A 24,852-nucleotide genomic window follows, 5' to 3' on the forward strand; every position below is an offset into this window, starting at 1 on the left:
AAAAAAAGGACGTACCCGGTAAATTAAAGTTTCTCTGAATGTGTTGGAATGAGCGGAGACCCTCAGCCCCAAATAAATCTGAGAATGTGTGAACTCCCTTGTCACTCCACTGGGGAAATGAGATTGGACGCCCTCCCAACTGGAGAATTGAATTTGTAAATATAGGCGAATGGAGGTACCAGTTGGTTGAGATTTTGCAGAACTTTTCTGCGCATCGCCAAACTGAGATTAATTCAGTGATGATGGAGCCGAATTTCAATTTGGACTGTTTAATAGAAATGTTAGAGTATATTACATCTTGTAACCTATGAGGATGGACAATGTTTTCCTCTAAGGGGCGCCAAGAAACACGAGCAGCCGGATCAAACCATGTGGAGAGAGGACGCAGCACAAAGGACCAATAATACCATTCGAAGTTTGGTAGCCCCAATCCCCCTTCGTTTTTTAGCCTCTGGAGGGTTGAGAATTTGAGTCTGGGCTTCTTCCCCCTCCATATAAAATGAGAAGAGATAGAGTGTAGTTTCTTCCAATAACCACTTGGTGGGGCTAGAGAGAGCATGGAACTAAAAAAGTGTATTTGTGGAAGAATATTCATTTTAATAACTGAGATACGGGAATGAAATGTGAGGGGTGAAGTTTTCCACCTTTGTAGATCAGAATCTACCTCCTTCAGCACATTCTTATAATTAATTGATACTGTGTTTGAAATTGAGGGGTAGATTGAGGGGTGATACCTAGATATTTAATATTCTGGACCACTGGGATGTTTAGTGAGATATCTAACTGTCTAGCTGAGGCATTCAGTGGCAATAGAGCTGATTTTCCCCAGTTAATTTTGTAACCCGAAATTCGGCTAAAATTATTAAAGATGTTTAGAAGGTGAGGAAGTGACTGAGGGATATTCTGAATAAAAAGAAGGATATCATCAGCATACAGAGATATGTGATGTTTGGTGTTCTGGACCGTAATAGGATCATGGGTAACTGACTGGCGAACGGCCTGGGCCACAGGTTCCAGAGATAGGGCAAACAACAAAGGAGAGAGAGGGCAACCCTGGCGCGAGCTGCGGGATACTGGGAACTGTTTAGAGCATGTGTTCCCTGTCAGAACCATTGCTGTCGGGTTGGAATATAGTAGTTTTATCATATCCACATAACAATCTCCAAAGCCCATATAGCGTAAAACCGCCCATAAAAAGTGCCACTCGAGACGATCAAAGGCTTTCTCAGCATCAAGTGAGAGAATAGCATTTGCTGAATCAGTAATATTCGAAGAGTCAATAATATGGAGAAGGCGGCGAACATTGTCTGAGGCAAGGCGATTTTTAATGAAGCCTGTTTGGTCCTCATGCACTAAGGTAGTCATAAATAGTTCCAGTCGAGAGGCTAGAACTTTGGCGTACAGTTTAGTATCTGTATTTAAAATTGACAAGGGGCGATAGCTTCCGCAGTCAGTAGGGTCCTTCCCCTTTTTCAAGAGCAAAGAGATTATAGCTATATTGTTGTTTTTGGAGAAGGAGCCATTTTTGATTGCAGAATGAATCATTCCCAACAGCAAGGGGCCAACTTGGGGCCAAAAGGCCAGATACAATTCAGGTGGTAGACCGTCTAACCCTGGTGACTTGCCTTTATTCATGCATGAAAGAGCTTTGTATAGTTCAGATAGCGTAATAGGAGAATCTAAATCAAGGGAGTCATTTTGGGAAAGCTGGGGGAGCTGTAAGGGGTTCAAGAAAGAACTAACGGCTTGATCATTATAATCAATCTCAGAAGTATATAGAGCCGAGTAGAATGCCCAGAAGTTATTGTTAACCTCTGTTGGATCAGTGCACAAAGTACCTGTAGAACTTTTAATTGAAGAGATGTTTGCTAGTTGTTCATTGGTTTTAAGTTTTGAGGCTAGTAAATGGCTTGGCTGTGCACTGTGCAAGTAATGGTTTTGTCTAGTTCTATGAATGAGGAAATCAGCTCTATGTCTGAGAAGATGGTTAAGATCTTTAAATAACACTTCTCTCTCAAGAACTAGGTCAGGGGTAACATGCGGAGTCATTGTGATCTCCAGTTCAGCAATTTTCTTTTCTAAATCTTGAATATGTTTTAATCTGGATTTGTGTAGATTAGAGGCAAAACCAATAGTTTTATCCCTAATGAACCCCTTCACCGCATCCCAGAGAATACCAGGATCATCCACAGATGGCTTATTAATTACAATAAACTCATCAAGTTGTTCCTTCATTTCCTTTAGGAATGATTCATTCTGCAAAAGGGTGGAGTTAAAGCGCCAGCGAGGAGCCCTTTTAGGCTTCAAGGAGATCGCTACTCTGCCAAAGACCGCCCTGTGGTCAGAGAGAGACATAGGAAGTAAATTAAAATCTGATGTCTTATCATACAGATGTTTGGATATAAAAATATAATCCATGCGAGAGAATGATCTATGTTGAGAGGAGAAACAAGTGAATTATTTCACGGAGGGGTTAGAAGAACGCCAGACATCTACCACAGCACAGTCACTAGCCCATTTCCTTAGTGCAGAGGACGCCAGGATCTTGATGATCTTCTAAAAGCATTTGCATACTATGGAGGTGAGACCAACAGGGCGCCAGTCATTTAGGCATGTTACCTTACCCTTCTTCGGTACCGGGATGATGACAGATGACTTGAAGCAGGAGGGCACTAAGTCCGTGGAGAGTGAGAGGTTGAATATGATGGTGAAGATACCAGACAACTGTTCTGCGCATGCTTTAAACACCGGGCCGGGGATTCCATCTGGTCCAGCAGCTTTGTGTATATTTATGTGCTTGATAAGCTCTAGCACGTCTTCCACGGTGAGCAGAGTGGATGGGGCTTGGCCCGCCAGGCACAAGTGTGCCACTATTCCATTAACTTAGTGGCCACTCTAAAATGGGCAGTCTTTGCACTCGATCAAATTTCAGGACCCTCCTTTTATGACTTTCCCTAGATATGTGCGTTCTACCACCCAGTATCCTTACATTTTTTTTTACATTATTTTGACGTTTTTCTGTGTAGGAAGCAGGCCAACTTACAAGCGGCCAACTAGTGGTCGTTGTGTGTAAATAGCAGCTTGAGCATTGTAAAGAGGGGTTCATTTGACCACTGAGGCGGCTCTTTTAGTACAAACGTTTAGTAACATGACACGGCTGTTCTAGTGTTAAAGAGAAGCTACAGGATATTTATGTAGTTTTTAAACCTTTCTTTTTGGGTCTGGATGGTGAATGCGTAATATAATGTATGAATTGTATCACCATCTTCACCTCATTCAGCCGGTTTATCAGCCATCTTCTGAAGCAGCAGATGGGGACCATTTCTGCTCGTTAGAGCTACGTTTGGAACTGAAATGATCCCATACAAATGATTACATGGCATAATTTTAAGATGGAAGTAGGCGAGAAAGCAGTGGAAGTATGATACAAACAAACTTTAGGCTAAAAACAAACAAATCGAGACAAGGCGAGGTAGGAATTTGAAGCAGGAGCCAAACCGGAAGTAGACTTTTGTTCGATTGACTGTGGCCTTTGAGATTTATAGAGTATATCATATTTTAAGCATACTACTTACTGCTTTAATACATTTTCAATACACGTAAGTATACTTTTACACTTGGGTTTCGCTTCGAAAGGATTTGCAGGGTAGAAATACCCCAATTACGGAACAATTTATTCCATTGCCGTCTTTAAAAGGAGATATTCCTCATAGTCATATTCCTGTTGTAGAATATTGCCATACTTGCCTTAAACTTTCTATAATTACCAGTGAATCAGCACTTATATCAGCAAATGTAATGAAGCCTTATGCAGATGGTTAAATATGTATTGAGAGAATACACCTGTCTTAGCACAAGAACATTTCAAAGTCCACTGAAATGTTTCACGTAGGATGAAATCAAGATCAAGAAAAATATATAATACTGGTGTGGTGCTTTCATGGAAAGTTACTATGATTCAGCATAAAACTTTCCGGGTTTCCGGGTCCAAATTAAAAAATCCCTGCACCAGAGTACCAATGCACTAAAGCGGTAGAATGACAGTTCAATCGTTTTTTAGACTCGGATCTATTCATACAACAAGGGACACAGCACTTTCCCGTTTTTCCCATATTGTCAGCGTCTTTGAGCCTCGTAAAAGCGCTATACAAATATAATGAATTATTATCATTACTGCGGCATTTCGAAGAGAGCGCCTCAGCCAACGTTGGACCCGGAAACACGTCACGACTTAACAACCGAATAGAAAATAGTGGGAGGCTCAGAAAACCTAACTATATAACTCTGATGTATGAATGTATGCATTTAGTTGCTTACAGGCCCTAGCAACTCCAGACATGTTGTTATGACAATAAAAGCCTGTATCTATCGGACAACACTCTCACTCTGAGTTTCCTAATTCCACTACAAGGTACAAGCCACAAAGCCACCAGACTGTAGAGTGGGCTTGTAGGCCGTACAAACAGCCTGCGAAGAGATTATTGTACAGTGTGTGTGTGTGTGTGTTTTCACTGTTTCTCCAGTGTCTATTTAAGAAGAAAAAAACAAACAAAAAAACTGCTACAACTGGTGAATTGATGATTCACTTGCTTAGTCAAATGTATCAATTGTAAGTCGTTTTGGAATAAGGTGTCTGCTAAATGCCAAAAATGTAAATGTAGATGTGTGTCTAACTATCTGATGTAGGCTACAGTAATAGCATCTTAGCATCTGAGTTAATGCCTGGTTTTTATATTTTATTCATCACTCATCCTTTGTTCAACAGACCAAGCCGACATAGAAGGTCGCTGGGAGGACTATTGATTTGCCCCTGGAAATGCCCATGCATCACTTTAATCACTCACTCCATCTCACCCTCCCCAATCTGTTAAAATACATCTATATTAAACAGTAAGATTTTCCTGAGTTGCATCAGATATCCATAAAAGGATGGTAAAATGCATATTCAACATTAAAGATTCAAGATGTTTATTTGTCACTCAGGTTATACAAGTACAATCGTGTGACATACTTTCACTGGGGGGGGCTCCAACCTAGGTGCATATAAACATTAATAAATAACCTAGACATATATAGTCATATATAGACATAATATATAATATTATAACAAAATATAAGAGGCAAAGGAAAATATATTTAAAATATAAAGAAAATGATCGGATTTTATACATTAATGGTAAGAAAGAAATGATACACTCAAGTTATACATTTAGAAGAATGTTGCACAGAAGTTGGATAGCACTTGTATGTGTGTGGTGTGCTTCTATGTGTGGTGTGCTTCTATGTGTGGTGTGTGGGGGGGTGGGTGGGGGAGTGGTCGTGTCAGTGTGTATGTGTGTTATTTAGCAGTTTTATGGCCTGAGGAATAAATGAGGGGAAATATATATTCAGCAGCCATGTAGACGATGTCATAAACAACTGGGCTAAGCAGAATCCCTTTCAAGTGCCGATATACATATTCATGAGAGAATAATCATCCACCTCCGGTGATTCTCTCTACTTATCGACCACTTCAACCAGCATCTGTGGAAACATCCGCACGAGAGTAATCATCCTTCCTTTAAATGTCAACACGGTGGTGAAGTCAACAGACATGCACAACTGCTCGTCGGAGTGCTCATTAGCATACTACAATGTTGTTATGGATTCATTGCATTGCTACAACTACTACTGAATAATAATAACAAAATAATAATCCTCTGCAATCTACTTAACTTATCAGTGTTGGTTAACAGGCACAGCCCTGATAAATCAGACATGACATGAGTCATGTAATTGACCTATGCTGTCTCCCAACAGCTCAGACATGTGGATGGGCGGGCAAAAAAGAAAAGAGTTTTCTTGGTGGTATGTGTCTCTAGGCGGTCGCCTGTCTCCTGCCTCCTCCACTGCGTGGTCGTGTGTCGTGAATCATCCGCTCATTTGTCTGCCAGCAGAGAGATGGAGCCTTCAACCCCCGGTGCGCAATTCATTAGCGCTCATTATGCCATCTCCGCTTCCCTGGGTGGGCGCTGCGCTTTCTTCCTGCTTTATTAACATACATTTAGTGAACAACCGCCAGTGACGTCCATTCTGAAACGTGGTTCTGCAGCGCATCATAACAATCTCACAATGCCGAGCCGAGCCTGCTGAGATCTGGAGATGTTGTACATTTCTTTTATTAGGATAAAACCCCTTGAGATGAGCCATCTCGTTTTCGAGGGGGTCCTAAGTTACAACTCATAAAGCATAATACATCATAATACAATAATGATGTATAATACAATACAATAATACAGATATAATAATACATATTGCATAATACATAATCATTACATATTACATAAGAACAGGATAAACAATAAAAGACACACATGATAAAACACAGACAAACAGGAGACAAACAACAACACACATTGCCAGTTGAAAACATTGAGAACATCACAACCATAACACGACCAAAATGGATAACAGAACAAGGGAAGGCGGATCTACATACAATAATATACATACTATACTTTACAATAAACTTAATAGGTGTACATGTAAGTGGTGACAACTTCAAAGGAAACGAACAATCAATCAAAAGGTAAGAAGACAGTGCATGCTTAAAAGTAACAAAAGATGTGATGGATTTGATGTGAACCGGTAAATTATTCCAATCAGCTGGAGCTTTGAAATTAAATGCTCTTTTACCAACTGGTTTTGTAAGGTAAGGTGTGGTGAAATTAAACTGAGATGAATGCCTAGAACGATGGTTTGCTGTAAAAGGAACAATACTGTTGTAAATAGGGGGGATAGTTTAGATTAATGCATTTAATTATAAATTGAAGCCAGTGCATCCGTCTTCTTACATTAGGAGATGGAAATTTGAGTGCCTGATACATGTTGCAATGGTGAGTGAGAAAAGGACAACCAAGGACAAATCTGCAGATTCTGTTATAGGCTGTGTTAAGCGGGACAAGATCCGTTTTAGCTGCGGTTTGATAAACAACATCACAATAATCAATGAGTGGAAATATGAGTTGTATGACAAGTTTTTTGCAAACATTGGGTGAAAAACAATTGCGTGATCGATATAGGGTATTGATTCCAAAATGTACTTTACGCAAGGTATGGTCAATGTCTGATTTGAATGAAAGATTGGAATCAAGCCATACACCGAGATATTTAATATTGTCAACTTTATGTAAAGTAGTGCCATCATTACAGGATATTAAACATGAACCGGGTGTAGATTTGATTTTCTGTCTAGTTCCAAAGATCATAGTGTAAGATTTTGATTTATTGAGCAGTAATTTGTTCTGTAAGAGCCAATCTTGTAGGATGTTGAAGTCAGACTGAAGAGAAGTTTGAATTTGTAGTATGTCCGGTTTAGATGTGTATATGACAGTGTCGTCAGCATAAAGTTGAGCACAGCAGCTAATGAAAATTGATGGTAAATTATTAACATATACCGTATAGAGAAGAGAAGTGGTCCCAATGTAGAGCCCTGAGGCACACCTCTTCGTTGAATTGCAAAATCAGAGACATTTCCATTCAATAACACACACTGCTTTCTGTTATGAAAGTATGAATTAAACCACATTGTCAGACAGGCCAATAGCATGAAGTTTATCTAAAGCGGGGTACACACATAAGGATTATCTGGCCGATTTTGGCCCGATTTTCCCCCTTCCGACCAAAGACAGAAAACGCCCGACAACCTGCTCGGAAAATGGTTGTGGCCGGCAATCGTAAATGTCAAATGTGTTCAATACTTACGACCAGAAATCCTAGGGTTGCCAGATTTTTGGGTGGAATTAGCGGTTTTAGACTGTGGTTAGGGTGGAAAATGTCATTCCCATCTGGCAACCCTGCTCGCGAGTCCGACTATGACGTGGATGGAATGTAGCCAATCAAGAAGCGAGCTGACTTCTTCTTTTCGTTATTCGGCACTTTATTTGCCCTGTCGCACATGGTTGCCTCGTACAGGTCAGTCAGGGTACTACGTTAGATAATAATAATAATAATAATAATAATAATAATAATAATAATAATAATAACTTTATTTGTATAGCGCTTTTCCTGCAAACGTTGCGGCTCAAAGTGCTTTAATCATTCTATAATCTTAATTTAATTATTTTGTAATTTAAAGGCAATATTAAAAGGATGGGTTCACGTGAGATTTCTGGCTTGGGTAACGAGACTCTAGAGAGTCTGGAGTCTGTCGTAACGAAAATCTTTATGTCTGTGGGGTGCTGAAATGGGAAAATCGGCGCACACCACACACAATACGATCAAGGCTGTTCAATCCAAGAATTTGTATCTTCATGTGTGGGGTCTGTCTCAGATAAGAAATCTGTTAAGATTTTGAAAATCCTTATGTGTGTACCCCGCTTAATGGTGCGGCCTCTCTTTAAACCCAACCTTCCGTTTCGTGAAGAGGAGACAGACAAAGAAACAACTGGATGAAGAACCGAAAAAAGTCAAGGTTTTCATTACAGAGCTAAAGCATAGGCCACCCTGGGCTCGATCCTGGCTCTGAAACTCAATAAAACCTTTGTGTGTGTGTGTGTGTGTGTGTGATGCCCTGGAAGTCTTTTTTGTGAACCTCTGGAGATATTGCAGATGGTCTTTTGGCAACACTCTCATGTACGTCATATGACCTGGCATACATGCACTGTATGCATGCCCACAGACACCACACAGCACGAACCGTTGAACAGAAGCACACCGAGCAATGTTGATTTAGCCCGACATGTTTATTATCTATTCATCACACACCATGTCGCTTCGCAGACTGTGCAGTCGAGCGGTTTCTCTTGACGTGAACGCATATGAATTGCGACCCCCTTTTCGGTGGCCACTGAGATATTAATCAACAGTGAGTGTGTGACATCCCTTTCCCCCGTAGGCTATGGCCATGACAGTTTCAATCAAAGTATATACAAAAATAAATCAAGGACATGATGAGAGTGGTCCCTTCTCATGGGCAGACCTGCTAACCTGTACGCATTTTGCGTAGAAGGTACGCATTTTAACGTCAATGTACGCTGGTACGCATTGTCAGCTGAAAGGTACGCAAAAAGCTGCCTGATTGGTTCCTCCTTCCCTCACTCACTCGTTCCACTAATCATATGCGCGAGCGTCACTTGCGTCACGTTTACCTGCTCTGTTTACAGAATACAGATAAGCATGCCTACAGCCGACCAGGGTTGCCAGATGGGATTGACAATGTACAGCCTAACCAGTCTATAATCGATAAATCCAGTAGCCCATTCGGCGGTAACCCGCCCCATCTGGCAACCCTGCAGCCGACCGTTCCTCTTGAGAACTCTAAACTGTCAAGCACTTTGGAATAGTTTGGAATACAAGAGAGAGCCTTCGCCAAAGTGGACATGGATTGAGCTTTTGTCAACTACAGCGGCAGCTTTGGAGATGGCATATAGCCTATGAAACATGCTGCTTCTGATAAACATTCTTCAATTTACATCAAATAGGTAGGATTCTGTAACGTTATTTATCCCATCGCCATGGTTAGCCACTTAATAAGAGGATTCAGAGATTGTGCCTGCACTAAATGCCTGCATTTTTAATGACTTACGCAATATTGGTGCAACCCAGTCCAGTAGGCTACCAGATACGATGTTGTAATGTATGCACATATTTTGCTACCACGGTTGCCAGATGGAATTGACAATGTCCAGCCCAACCAGTCTAAAAGCTGCCGAATCCACCCGTCCAGTACCAAAAGTAGCCCAATCTGGCAACACTGCTTGCTACGTTCTTGCAGCTCGCGTGAACACAGGTTCGTCCATCAGCGCTCGCCTGCCGCTTCGATTGCAGACTCAAGTTAACGCGCGTGCAGAAAGATGCCACGAAACTCATGTCCGGTAAAACAATTGTTATTTCTCGCCGTGAGAAATAGAGATGCGGCGTGAGAGCGTGAGAACTGGTTGAAATGCGTGAGTCTCACGGTGATTGCGTGAGACTTGGCAGCTCTGCATGTAATGTTAGACCCATGTTCGAACTTTGAATAATGTAACGTTGGCCTATGCTCTGTTGGAGACAAAAGTTACAATTCAAATGAAAGGTGTTTGACTACAGACTTCTAATACACAAGCTTGTTGCAAAACTAGAATTATTAAGGAAGAGGTGTGTGTGTGTGTGTCTTGCAGACTGTCAACGCCACGTGGAGGGGAAAAAGCACATGAAGATGCTGGCTGCTACAGATTCAGTCCCTAGACTGAATACGCTTCCACCTCATTCTGAAAGAAAACAGTAAGAGGATCCCACTGTTGCAGTAGACGGTTCACACATTGCCCCAGAGACAGCCATCTTGTGGAGATCATCTTGAGGATCTTCCTCACATCTGCATCACACATTATCTGTATGTCACGGAGATTTGACTTTCTCTTGCTGCTTTTATCCAGATAATAGTAAATGGTGACAAGGACATCTTCAATGTTCACACTAAGCTGCCTGGATGCCTTCTCTGCTGCTAGGTGTATCAGGTGGCAGGCACAACCAACTAGGTAGATGTGTGGATGTTGTGCCTTCAGGAAAGCAGCTACTCCTTTCCCCAAACCTTGCATCACTGCAGCATTGTCTGCTGCGAAGCTGACACCATTTGACCAAGGTATGCCTCTCTTCTTCAGTTCTCCATCCACCAAATCAAATATTGCTCTCCCAGTAGACTTTCTTGTTTCACAAATCTTGAGCAACATCACAATCACCCTCCCAAGACTGGCATCAAAAATTCTAACTACGATGGGGTACATTTTTATGTCCTCCATATCTGTGCTCCCATCTGTAGCAAGGCTGTATGGAGAACGCTTCATTGCTTCAGTAATGCACTCTTCGTCATTACTGGCCAGGGTTTTAATTATGCAGGCTGTCTTGGTCCTGGCACTGCTATCTCACTATCCGGAAACATTTAAAAAAAAAAAAGTGGTCTGGCATGGTCTGCAGCAGCTAATGGTAGGTTGTGCTCAACGATGAAAGAAGTAAAAAGTGTTTCTGCCCGGATTGGTCTTACATCCTTTGTTGGTAGGAAGAAGGCATTCAGTCTAGGGACTGTACAGTGTTGGCTTGATACCTCTACCAATTTCAGTCATCATAGTGACCACATGCTCAGGCTCACAACCTGCAAAAGGGACTGTCTGTCACACGGAAGGCTTCAGTGATGCTCTGCTCAGAAAGGCCAAGTCAGCAACTTATGAAGCAAAGCAGTCAAGAGCAAGTGCCACTGCAAGAGGTGATGCAGTCACGTATATTTAGATGCAACATGCAGCCTAAATATACATTTTATTGAGTGATGCAGAGAATTCTATTTTATTTGTATAATGCATTGATGTAATATGTTTTACTTTTAATATTAAACAAATTATTCTAAAGAATATGATTGTATGGATTTCTTCATAGCTGATTTATTTGTTGAATAATGTGATGATATGGCTGTGAGTGGGATAATGCAAAGCATAGTGGGGTGAAAGCATGTGAATCAGGGGCAGGGCTAGGGGGTGGCTACTTCTCATGCCCCTGATGTTTTCCCACAAGCCCCGGTGTATCAATTCATAACAATAATATAATTGTAATTCCTAATCGCCTCCATACTCTGTTAACTTATGTTTTTTGCTTCACAAGCGTCCGTGTATTTGCCTCACACAAACGCGTATGCATTTTTTTTCCCGTCACGATTCCACAAGGGGACAGAGTACACACGTCCGCCGTCAAAAAAACTCCAGAGTCGATAATCCAACAGGATATCCTGTTGAGAAATATGCAGGGTGCAACAGCTGACACTGATTACACAGGCCAGGGTCGATCGTGAGCTGTACTGTTGAGCGGGTATAGATCCTCTTCACTCACTCAGAGCCCGTCTGAATGAGAGGGTAAGACCACCCGAGCAGGTTTGATCGATAACGCTACTGACGTGACTGATCCGGATGTTTATCTCCTGCTGTGGGCAGGCCTGTTCAATCTCAGATCCGTTAAAAACGCTAAAGCCTCGTATTAAGTTGTTAACTTGTTTATTTTATTTTTTTAAATAAATATATATTATATAATAAAAAATGTTTTATTATATAATATATTTTATTTTCAGTTTTTCAGTTTTATACACAAGACAAACAAACTAACTAACAAACAAACAACAAGCTGCCAGGCATACATGTCTATATGATTTGGTTCCAACCAATTCCCAAAATGCAACATTGTCAGGTATTACAAGGATACAACTAAATCACCGGCGGGGTGATCACCGGGGGGATCACCGGCGCCACCCTCCCCTCTCTGGAGAAGCTGTACGAAACACGCTGTCTCAGGAGGGCCTCCAAGATCTCCAAGGACCCGACCCACCCTGGGCACGAACACTTTGTCAAGCTGCCCTCGAACAGGAGGTACAGGACCCCGGCCGCTAGGACAAACAGACTGAAGGACAGCTTCTACCACAGAGCCGTCAAGGCCCTGAACACAGAAAAGGCCTAAGTTCTGGGCCCAGGACAAGTCCGGACGGATTGTAATGGCAGCTAGTGCTGAGGCACAAACATGTACATTTTCAAGCCTGCAAACTGACACTTTAAAAAAATGTGAAAAAATACTTTCTTGTGCAATATGACAACCCTAGTTGACTATCTGTGCAGTATAGTACAGTGGATTGTGTACATAGCCTCTATTGATGTAAACCAGCTCCTTATCTTCTTGTGATTTTATGCATCTATGCTTTTTCCAAAATGTGTTTCTTTTTCCTTTCTTAAACACCAGGGGAGCCTCCCCTCCTAAATTTCGTTGTTTGGTACCTGTACTGTAACAATGACAAATAAAGTCTATCTATCTATAAAGAGTACAAGTAAAATAAAATAAAGAGAAGAAAAAAAAAGAAAAAGAGTACAGGCTTGCATCACTACAGGATATAGTCAACAATTCTTTACATTTTTAGATAATCAATAATTGGACCCCATATGTTCAAATATCTATTGGGACCTTTAGAGTTGTAGAAGCGTATTCTCTCCATGTGCATGATACTGATTAATTCGTTGAGACATTTCTGGAAGCAGGGAGGTGGAGGTGATTTCCAATCCAAAAGAATCATTTTCTTAGCAGCTACCATACCAGTCATTAATGCCGACCGTTCCTCAGGCTTATAGCAGACTCTGAGCGTTAACTTGTTTAGTTAACCGTGGACGGGCTGGGCAGAGCTTCCGTCATTGAAGAGGACTTCCAGAGAAACTTCCCCATGGCCCACATTCCTTACGATGAATAACTCACGACGACGTCGCCAATAACAGATCGATGACGTCGAGTCTGAAGTCAGAAACTCAACGGAACCCAATCAGAAGCAGAAGTCGGCCCTATCAATGATTAAACCAGACAACGTCACCACGCCTCAGGCAATAACATTCATCTGCACCGCCACCCCCGGCTCCCACAATGCATTCCTTGTTGATTGCTTTCTAAGAATATACTGATTCATTTCCCCATCATTGGTAAATCCCTCCCAAAAAAAATCCCACATGGAAATCCTGGCAAATCTTGTCATATTCGCGACAGGATCTAGGTCTCTAGCGATCACAAGGCTTCAGGTCCTGAGAGAAAAAGATGAAAAGGCAACGTTGGCCTCCGGTGACCTGAACACAACACAGCCCACACAAGACAGCCTGCGGTGGGGCAGAGCAGGGAGGTCAGATATGACCCCTGTGCTCCGGTTGTGTATGTAACAACAGATTAGGCCATTGAGATAAATGGGAGGGCAGAGTGTCTTTGCCACCAGGCCGGGGCCGTGGAAGGGCTTATACAGACTCAGGAGCATTATCAGGAAAAAAGGAAGAAAAAGAAAGCTGTTAATGGAAGACACAGACAGAGGCCAAACCAGGATGTGGGTGTTAGAACGTGTCTGAATCAAAGACATCATATTATGTCACTTGGTCTACACTGCATCTGTCCACGTGACCCGGCTGTCTACCTCTGGATTGCCTTTTAAAAAGGAAGAACGCAAGTCTCTCCATAGGAGGGTGCAGACCTTTCTCTTGGAACGAAGATATGTGTATCTAGTGTACGTTTACAGACCTGTATGAACAATAGATATGTTGGTCCATTTACAGTGTAGGTTTACAGAGCTATGGGGTCTCCTCAGTCTGAGAAGGATGATGTCATCAGGGGAGATGTCCATACCTGGAGCTGCCTATCAGACCCTCAGCCTCGGCCAGCTGTAACAACAGCGCCACCCTGTGGTCACCTACACTCTTCATGAGAGGCAGGGAGCTCCAGCAGGGATCCTAATTGTGACACGGTTTGGGTCAATTGGTCCACAAGTTTTTCTTTCGAAAAATTGGGAATACATTTCAGCGTTGTTAGAAATCAACGGCACACTCGCTAGTCAACTAACACAGCTTGTTTTGTGAGCCTGCTAACAATGTAAAGTAGTGTTATAATTAACTAGGTAACAGTGGGGGTTACTCACCGAATCCATAGCGTTGCACTTGACTAGCGAGTTTGTGTTGTGATTCCCAACAACGTCGAAGTGTATTTCTGTGTTTCAAAAGTAAAAGTCCGAACATTTTGATTAGTTGCCGACTTGCGGCCCAAAAGACCAGACCGTGTCACAATTCATATCACGGGAAATCTACCTCCGCAGAGTGTCATTTTGTGACAAATATTAGGAACTGAACTGTGTGTCCAGAAGGAAAGTAAGAGGAGCATCACCGGTCGTTCACGTACCAAACTGTAGGGTGACAATATTCCATCCCCGGGAGGTCAAAAGGTTTTTAAAGGACTACAAAGACACACGCGACTCTTAGAGGTAAAACAATAGGGGTAATAATAGCACAAGTGCAACAATGGAACATAACAGATAACATTAAGGACCCCAATTGAAATAAGCCAGTGGCTTTCTTGGGTTTTTATCCTGTTAGTTGACCTTGTATGTAATATGTACTTTCATTTACCTACTTCTGCAAATCTTCTAATAAAGTTTTCAATCAATCAATCAATCAATCAATCAATTATTTCAACAGTATCAGCTCTTGTGTTGGATGACAGTCCATCCAAGGGGACTGAACGTTGTGACACATCGTCAGGGACATCAAAGCAAGGCGAGGCAGACCCATCTTTGTCAGGAACATAATTAAAGGGATGGTTCAATAGTTTGACACTTACAAACGTACCGTATTTTTCTTCATAGTTTTACATTGCCGTCTACAGCCGCCAGAGGGCGCTGTGGGCTTGTCACAACTATGCTGCTCCTATACCACTGAAGAATTAGCTGAAACATTAACGGGAGCTTGGTGAACTTGTTTACTGGTAACTTGCTTGTTGGCTAGCTGGTTTGTTATGTTAATTTAGCCTATTCAGCCTCCCAGGTAGTTCTTTATGCTATGGTGTAGCTGAATAACTGTTAATGTGGTTAATTTAGCCTATTCTGTTAATTTAGCCTATTCAGCCTGTTGTTCTGTGTGGTATTGTGTAGTTGAATAACTTGCTTTTCCAGATTAAATGTCTGTTCTTGGTCTTGGATTTTGTGAAATACATTTCTAAATATATGCGACTTATAGTCCAGTGCGATTTATATGTGTTTTTTTCTTCATGACGCATTTCTTAGTGGTGCGACTTATAGTCCGGAAAATACAGTACATACATTTCAATTAAAGGGATGGTTCAATAGTTTGACACTTACAAATGCACTTTTTTTTTTTTTGATACGTGTATTGTATTATAACCTCCGTACATAACTTTGTTATGTAGTTATGTCCTGCAGCCGCAACCGGGAGCTATATCTAAAAGAAAACAACTAATGTAAGCGTCAAAATAGTCAACCATCCCTTTAATGGGATATGCAATGCCAGTCAATGATGTGGCAAAACCGCATTATATACACACCGATGAATCTTCAATAAAACAGAAATGGAGAATTCAGATCTCTCATCGCCCAGGCAGGGAACATTTTAGTTTTTCTTTTGGTTCGTAGTCCGAAAATATCTGCCTTTCGTGAGCTTAGAATTATAAGGTTCTATCTCCGTTTAGGGTAGTTCAGAGATATTAAGCGTCAAAGTTTTTACATTCCATTATGTTTTGTGAGATGGAACCTTTGTATTTTATGAATTACTAACTCAAAAATGTCAACATTTAAAAATTAACACCACACAGGCTTTAATAAACACCTAATGGATCAGATTATGTAAAAAACTCAATTTTGACAAAAATGGAAATAGAACCTTATAATTCTAACGGCACGCTTTGTTATTATCACATGAAAACACATGTATGTTACTTTTCACTACCACTCAAGACATGCAGACGACTAGACATTTGTGACGCAGGTCCTCACAGCTGAGAAGCTTGACAGCGCTTGACAGTCTTTTTTCTTTTTTCTTTAAAAGGAAAATAACATAATGGAAACATTCTCAATTTGAATATATATTATCTGTGCCCTACATTATAATGAACAACAATAAACAACGATCACTGAGGTGTTGGGAATGTGGAGATATAGATGTGTGCCGGTACACAGGTGTGTTGTTTTCGGTCTGGAAGACGCAGTAGGAATGAATAGGATGTCCGGGGGGGGGGGGGGGGGGGCACTGGAACAGGAGAGGTGGTGGTGGTGGGACACACACACACACACACTGGAACAGGAGAGGTGGTGGTGGGGGGAGAGAGAGGGGTTTATTCAGGACAGGAGCACTGCCCTGAAACAATGTGCTGTGAGTGGAGGGAGGGAGGGAGGGAGGGAGGGAGGAGGCTCAAGGCCAGTCTGCTCAGTAACAAGTGGGGCTATGTTATCGGAGCGGAGGGTGGGGGGGGGTGTTAGTCCAGGGCCACCTCTCTCAGAGGCTGGGGCATGGTGGCCTGCTTGGACTCCCTCATCTTGTCCAGGCCGAACAGCATGTCCAGCTGGGTGATGGGCCTCAACCGCTCCTCCTCCACAGGCCTGGAGAGAGACAGAGAGGGACAGAGAGAGAGAGAGAGAGAGAGAGAGAGACAGAGAGGACCAGAGAGAGACATAGAGGACCAGAGAGAGACAGAGAGAGACAGAGAGGACCAGAGAGGACCAGAGAGAGACAGAGAGGACCAGAGAGGACCAGGACAGAGGTGGTCAGGAGAGGGACAGAGAGGACCGGGACAAAGGTCAGTGGTCAATGCTAGACAACGCTGCTGGACAAGGATGCAATAATGCGTGCACACACACATACACATGCACACGCACACATACACATGCACGCACGCACGCATAAAAAAACCACTGCTTTAAGACCCAAAGACTAGCACTCTAAACAGAAAAAGACCCATGCCCTTTTACACGGTCCAACCCCCCAGAGAGGAGTCATCCCTGTGGACTAGGCACCTAGGAGTGCCTTTAGAGGACAGGTTAGAGCTTACCTCTGGAGTAAGGTGAACAGATAGGAAAGCCTATTTTTTTTGCCTACTTTTATTCTTATTATTGTATTCTTAGCCTACTTTTATTCTTTTTATTTTTCCTAGAAGTTCCTAATCCCTTTGTTTGGGGGGGGGGGGGTAATGTTTATTTAATGATTGTTTGATGTTATTGTTGTCTTGTATGTTAATATCAAAGGACCATGTTGGGAATAAGTGTTCACAATTTCACATGTCATCCCTTGGATTACTGTTTTTACTCGACCCATGAATAAACTCAATCAATCAATCAAGCAATCAACTAGTTCTATTCCAGGTGAAGGAGGTTCGTCGTAGGTATATACATAAGCAAAAGAGACGTACTTCTCTTCCTCCGCCCCCGCCTCCCCCTCCTCCTGTATCTGCTCGGCGATCTGCCTCATCTGCTGCTTGCGGACGTAGTCCCTGACGCGGTACATGGCGGCGTCGCGACACAGCTCCCGCAGGTCGCTCCCCGAGTAGCCCTCCGTCTTCTCCGCGATCTCCCTCAGGTTGACGGCGTTGCTCAGCTGAGGAGGGGAGGAGGAGAGGGTGAAAAAGTCTGTGTTTTATTCGATTCGTTTGGCATTACGTCGAACACAAACACAAACCAGCTCAGCGGCCTTGCGGTGAAGAGCGTCCGCACTGAGATCGAGAGGTCGTGAGTTCGATTCCCCCCGGCACGAGTCCTACCCAAAGACTAGAAAAATGATACCCGATGCCTCCCTGCTTGGCACTCAGCATTAAGGGTTGGATTGGGGGGGGGGGGTAAGACCCTGTGACATACCAGCGTCATGTCCAGGGGGGTGTACTTGTACATCAAGCCGCCTCACGCTAAGGAAACAGGAGATAGGCTCCTGCCGCCTAAGGGTCGTTAGGCTCGAGAACCGTCGGTTCTCAAGGCTTACTTACTAACGAAACGCCTGAGGCAGAGCAGCTCTACGACATCTGTTGTAGAGTGGGATACGTCCATCTCACCACTAGGGGGGCGGTAGTGCCATTGCTACGTACTGTAAGCTACCGCTCCCCATCTGTAGGTTCAGTTGAAGTACGGGTCGCTATGCAGGAGAGCCACGGTCGCTATGCAGCCGAGCCACGGTTCGGGTTCTCGGGTTCTTAGGGAAACTTCTAAGCAAAGTCTGTGCCAGTCCAGTTAATAGTTAGTTATATAGTTATAGTTATACCCAAGATACTACAATGTCAATCAACATCCACAATATGAATGTAAGTAGAATTAGAGATCAAATATAAACATCAAGAGTAATAACATTAAATACAGTAAAGAATAGGATATATACAGAATTTAAGTGTAGTCTAATGGCCTGAGAAGAGGATTGTGTGTTGGCTTTTACATTTACAGTACAGTAGTAATAATAATAATAATAATAATAATAATAATGCATTTTATTTATAGGCGCCTTTCAGAGCACTCAAGGACACTTTACAGAGCATCATTTAAAAACAAGCAACAGATTCAAACTGGTTCAAACAGTGATTCAAACAAACAAAAACAAAACAAAACACAACAAAACAAAAGACTTAAAAAGAACCATCAGTTCAAAATACGCCAGTTTAAAAAGGTGGGTTTTCAGGCAGGATTTGAAGGTGGAAAGAGAGTCAGTGTCGCGGATATCTTGTGGGAGAAAGTTCCAGAGACGGGGGGCAGAGTGACTGAAGGCTCTAGACCCCATAGTGGTCAGGCGGGCAGAAGGTATAACGAGATGAAAGCGAGAGGGAGTGTAGGTGTGAAGGAGTTCAGAGAGATATGGTAAGTAAGTAAGTAAGTAAGTAAGTAAAACTGTATTTATATAGCACCCTTCTCAGCACGAATGCACAGGGTGCTCAGGGTGCTTTACATATTATATGGGGGTGCAAGATTGTGAAAGGTACACTGTACCTTGGGGTTTGGGCTTTAATTGTCACTACAAACAGAGCACTGTACTGTACGATTTTCACAGTTGACGTGGACACGCGCCGACCGACCCCTGGGTAGACTGCATGCTGTAGGGTCGGCTGTCAGAGAGGGAGACAGCGTTACTTACGTTTTCTCCCGCCAAGATCAACTTCAGGATTTCCTGCCTCTGTCGGGTGTTCTACAAAACGTGTCGTGAGGGAAACACACACACACACACACACACACACACACACACACACACACACACAGGCTTTAACACGAGAACAGGAGCGCATAGCAGAAGGCACTGTACAGACTGTTTCCAGGCCATTATCCAAACAGGGAGATGTTGAGAATGTGACCGTGTGTGTGTGTGTGTGTGTGTGTGTGTGTGTGTGTGTGTGTGTGTGTGTGTGTGTGTGTGTGTGTGTGTGTGCGTGTGCGTGTCACTCACCGGCAGGCCGACGTGAAAGGAGGTGGGCATCCTGCGCAGAATGGCGGGGTCCAGATCCTGTGGTCTGTTGGTGGCTCCCATCACCATCACCTGTAAGGACAGTTACCACCATGTGACCAACCGTACGTGACAGCAGCTGGTGAAACCGGGAACTTTTATTCCGTAAAATTTAAAAATAATTTTAAATAAAAGTCAACGTTGTTGAAAATCAACGACACGCTAGCTAGTCAACTAACACAGCTTGTTTTGTGAGCCTGCTAACAATGTTAAGTAGTGTTTTAGTTAACTTGGTAGCAGTGGGGACTACTCAACGTATCCATTGCGTTACAATGTTTTGGCGTGACTAGCGAGTGTGTCGTTGATTTTGAACAACGTTGACATTCATTCGAACATTTTCAGAATGAAAGTCTGAACAATTTGATCGGTTGCCGACTTGTTCGTCACATATTAGTAATCAGCACAAGCTACAGTTAAGCGAAAGTCAAGAGACAGTAGGGTGCTGTAGGGGGGGGTGGGCGGGTGGGGTTGGGTGTGTGTGGTACCTGGCTAGAAGCTCCAGTCTCCAACCCATCCCACAGGCTCATGAACTGGGCCTTCATCATGGCTGTAGCTTCATGGTCTAGGCTGGAGCGGTTCCTCAGGAAAGAGTCTGACAAAAAAAGAGAAGGAGAAGTCAAAGCTTTGGACAGAAGGCTGATTGACTCGTGGTTGAGGTCTGCGTGAGTCGCCATATTGTGTCCGGTATGAGGAGAGCATCTCGAATACAGGATACATGTTGTGACAAAAGGATATCACCTGTGTCTGACTCAATGCAATCGATTGAAGGACAAAAAAAAAAAAACGTACTTTTTCTTGTAGTATTGGAATCCCAGCGAGAGACAGGACACACTCACCAATTTCATCAATGAAGATGATACAGGGCTGGATCTTGACAGCCAATGAAAAGACAGCAGCGGTGAGCTTCTGTGATTCGCCGTACCACTTGTCCGTCAGCGTAGAGGCCTGCAAGTTGATGAACTGGCAACCAGAGGCTTTGGCGGTTGCCTTGGCGATCAGGGTCTTCCCACACCCAGGAGGACCAAACAATAACACACCTGAAGTCACAGACAAAAGACTGTATAGCAGGGGTCTCCAACCTTTTTTCATACGAGAGCTACTTTGAAGCCGAGAGCTTCTCATGTCTTATTAGTAAGCTCACTATCTTCACATCAGTCACAGAAAACATTTGTATCGTCTGTATCCATATATCAATGTATCACATCACCTCCATTCACATATCAAAAGCATATCATAATGTTATGGTCCACATGTGTATAATAAGGGCATTCACATCAAAGTCATAGAAAACATGACTATTTTTAAAAACTTTTTTTTTCTCCTTAAACGTCATTGACAACTAATAGATATGTTTTTGTGTTGGAGGGACATCGGTATTGGATTGAAATTGGAAAAGGTTTCCACGTGAATTTATTTGTTATTGTTTTTTATACAACAGTTAGTTCCGACCAAGTAATTTGATTGGACAAGAGGCATTCCATGAGTTACGATATACAGTATAACAGCACTGGGACTTTTAACTATATGTATCACTCCGCCGCACAGATGTTCTACTAAATGACCGTTAATTAGACTACATGTTTGTGTTCAGGTTACTAGGCAACAGTCCATTTGAAGTTCAGTTGCGGAACTATTTTTTGTTTATTTTTATTATTAAATAAACAAACAAATCATAATCTGTTGTCGCTTATTACTGTTAACTAATAAATCGCGCTGTAGAACTGTTATATACAGGGGTGCACATAACTTTTTGGGGCCAGTGCTCAGAGGAGCACCTAGGGATGCTGCTTGGTGCTCCCCGAGCTCACGAGTCACGACCCGTCCCACAGGATGGATAAAAAAGGGATACATGGATAACTTATATTAGCAAAACGACATTTATTCAAAAATAAGATGAACAAACAAATGATTGTGTGCAAAACAAAAGAAACAAATGAAAAATCAAATGACTGCTCTTTAAGCATGAAAGTCTGTCAGACTCCTTTAAACACAATGAAATCAACTGACATCTCTTTAAGCACTAACTGAATGTCTGTTCTTTAAATACAATGAAATCAACTGATATCTCCTTAAGCACTGCTCTGTTCTGTAAACACTGAAATCAACTTTCAACAAAAAGTTACAACCTAAGCATTTACTTATGCTACAAGCTTAATCATCATCATCACTGCTCTCTTGACTGTTGTTAATACTGTCCTCAATTTCAACCATGGTAGAGGATGTTGTAGGCTATCACTTTAAATAGCTCATTATTTTGATTGTTGCACAAAGTCTTTTTTTTTTCCTTCTAATATAATTCCCAACCATATTCCCTGGGTCAGGGGTCGAGGTGCGATAATGAAGCTGTAAAACAAACGTCTGAACGTTTGAAAGCTTCAGAGAAAAGAAACGTGAAGTGCCTTGGTGTTGTTTTTCCTTTTAGCGACGAGTCGTTCGGGACTGAATTTTCACGTGTCGGCGTGATAACCATGCGATGCGCGATACGCGGAATGAAAGTACAAGTTACGATACTTTCCGAATGTTTTCGTGAGGGGAGTCGCCGTGGTCGTCGTCGGTGGGTACATTGTGGTCATGAAAGGATATGGTATTGGTATTAACGGGCAGTCAGCAGTTAGCAGTAGGAGTTTTGAGGAAGTCAATTCCTCTCCCAGCGCTTCCAGCTGTTGGTGCGCAAGAGCGCGTTCATGCCGCTGATCCTCCGCGCAACATGCATTTTGGCGACGCATGCGCACTGGCGCACCAGTTATGTGCACCCCTGGTTATATAAAAGCAATATCACACTCGAGGTCGTGCTGTTATACTGAATATCAGCACGGCTGTGATCGTCTATTGCTTAATTGTAGGCTACATCTTCTTGTCATCTTTGAAGCTTTTGGCGAACTACTCAAAAACAGGCATGGGAATTGTTTGTTACAAATCAGATCAAATTCTGTAACAACTATGAGTTGATATAATGTGTTGGTTTCAACCTACCTTTGGGAGGCTGGAAGAGTTTAGATCCAGCTAGCAGGTGTCTCTTCTGGAAGGGTAGGATGACGGTGTCCTGCAGCTCATAGATCACCTCATCAAGCCCAGCGATATCCCTCCAGCACACCTACAGGAAGAGTGGCAGAGCCATGTTCAACCTCATACACTCCTCCTTTCCTCTTCATCTCATGTACAAATCCATGTATTGTGTCACAAGCTAATTCGGTCAATCCAAAATAACATTTTGAAGATTATTATTTTTTTAAATTTACCTTCATGGTGCGTGGATCAACCAGGTGAGAAGCAATGTTCATCTCATACTCTGTGAGTTTGACGCCCTCGACTCCGATGTTCCTCATCAGCTGCTCTGCCTGGGGGGAGAGATCATACAGGGACGTCACTCAACAGCTCTCCTCAACTGATGACACACACAGGGTCTAATAGAATTTTAGACCTATTCGCGACACCATATGATAGCTTTTTGTCATCCTCGAGGTGATGAAATTAGGGATTTCACTGCCATACAGCCAACAAAGGAAGCAACTTGGCATTTTTTGGGTTCCAGCTTGATTAATATCCGTGTAAATAGATGTGGTCGGACTGATTTCCTTGCAAGATCTCATTTTTAAGACCTAACACCTCATTTTTTGACCGAATAACTGAAATTCAAGACTTTTTTAGGCCTTAGGGTGTGGTTTGCTGGATTTGAGACTTTACGTCTTTTTAAGACCAGCACGGGAACCCTGCACACAGGCCTACTGCCGCTTAGCCTACCTTTGCCTAGCAGTAGATCGCCTAACAACAATAACAACGACTACTACATGAATGTGTACTTACTAGTATACAGTACATGACTACAAGACCTAACCCCTAACCCTATTAGGCCCAAGTCTCAAATTGTACTAGATACGAGTGATTACATCATTCCGTTATCCAGAGAAAGCTATGTAGAGGTGGTGTATGTACCCTTTTCTTAGCCTGTATTTTCTGTTTATGCGTGGGATCCATGGCCTCCACCACCCATTTGATGCCGTAGTAGGTGGCAGCTCCGAAGATGGTCAGCCTCACTATCATGCCCAATACTTCATTCCGGGACAGAGGGCGCATCAGGGCCTCCCGGGGAAGGTCTTTCAGTAACATCTCAGCAGCCAGGTGTCAGTCAGGGGTCAGCCCATTGGTAGAGGACAGCAGTGACTGAATGGTGCAGGCTGGAACACAACCTGCACATGAACAGGGCACAAGAATTAGCTGACAGTGAGATGAAACCGTAGCTGTCAGTGTCACTTATCCCTACAAATAGCCACATAAGACGGCCTGTCACTGACAGTTAGTTAGCAACTCACATTATTGTCAATTAAACGAGCTGCCAGCTGTACAAACGAAGACGTGGTTGGAATGAAACACTTCTACGCTAGAGAGCTAACACATCTGGCTAGTTGCCTGGCTACTACAACCACGAATGATTTGTCCACAACTCCTAGATGTCATGCAGTGTATAAACACTTATTGTAAAGCACGTTACGATGTTATTACAATATGAATGTATGTGATCATGCAAAATAAATAAACAATGATAGCGAGAGAGCTGAGGTTCATTACCGCATCAATCATGTGAAGTGTTACTGGTACTGTACGTCCGGTCTGAAACACAGGCTCAATCACCAACCGTTCCGACTGTGCTATTTACAAACAACCACTGGGTGGCAGACAAGGCATATAACGGTGTGTATCATCAGCACCATGGAAAGCGGCATACAATGCAGTTAGGGTCATACCTACTACTTCAATGAGTAGGACTCAAATCAACTCACAGCAGAGCCCTCCAAGAAACCTTTGTGCACTGTCTGGTGGACAAGTCATTGACTGACATCTAAAAAAAATTGTAAAGTCCTCGACTTTGAAAGCAGTGTTGCCTGTTCTACATTTTCTTCAACCCCAGTGAGATGACCGGCCCTTAGATCCAGTATGTGGAGGGTTTAGTGGTATCTGTACTGACTGAGAGAGAAGCGTTAGACCCTATCTAACAGAGCAGACTGTGTCCCTGGTGACGGGCCTGCACATCAGATGAGATTAAAGGTGTGTGATTGGATGCCCAAGCTCAACAGGAAGTCCTGAGGTGGATATAATTATG

At 42.8% G+C, this 24,852-nt stretch overlaps 1 protein-coding gene across 1 annotated transcript; it reads right to left on the reverse strand.

The window, feature by feature from the left end:
- Window positions 1–15,986: 15,986 nt before the first annotated feature.
- On the reverse strand, window positions 15,987–24,340 carry atad1a (ATPase family AAA domain containing 1a). Its single transcript, XM_080532405.1, has 10 exons — window positions 24,321–24,340; window positions 23,688–23,941; window positions 22,994–23,092; window positions 22,728–22,848; window positions 20,591–20,791; window positions 20,240–20,346; window positions 19,698–19,787; window positions 19,392–19,442; window positions 17,695–17,879; window positions 15,987–16,888 (listed from the first exon to the last, which is right to left on the reverse strand). Exons 2-10 carry the CDS (start codon window positions 23,859–23,861, stop codon window positions 16,765–16,767), a joined length of 1,152 nt encoding a protein of 383 aa, XP_080388531.1. The 5' UTR covers window positions 23,862–23,941; window positions 24,321–24,340; the 3' UTR covers window positions 15,987–16,764.
- Window positions 24,341–24,852: the final 512 nt, after the last annotated feature.

This window comes from Nansenia antarctica (genome assembly GCF_963989245.1).
Source record: "Nansenia antarctica genome assembly, chromosome: 5".
Classification (NCBI taxonomy): domain Eukaryota; kingdom Metazoa; phylum Chordata; class Actinopteri; order Argentiniformes; family Microstomatidae; genus Nansenia; species Nansenia antarctica.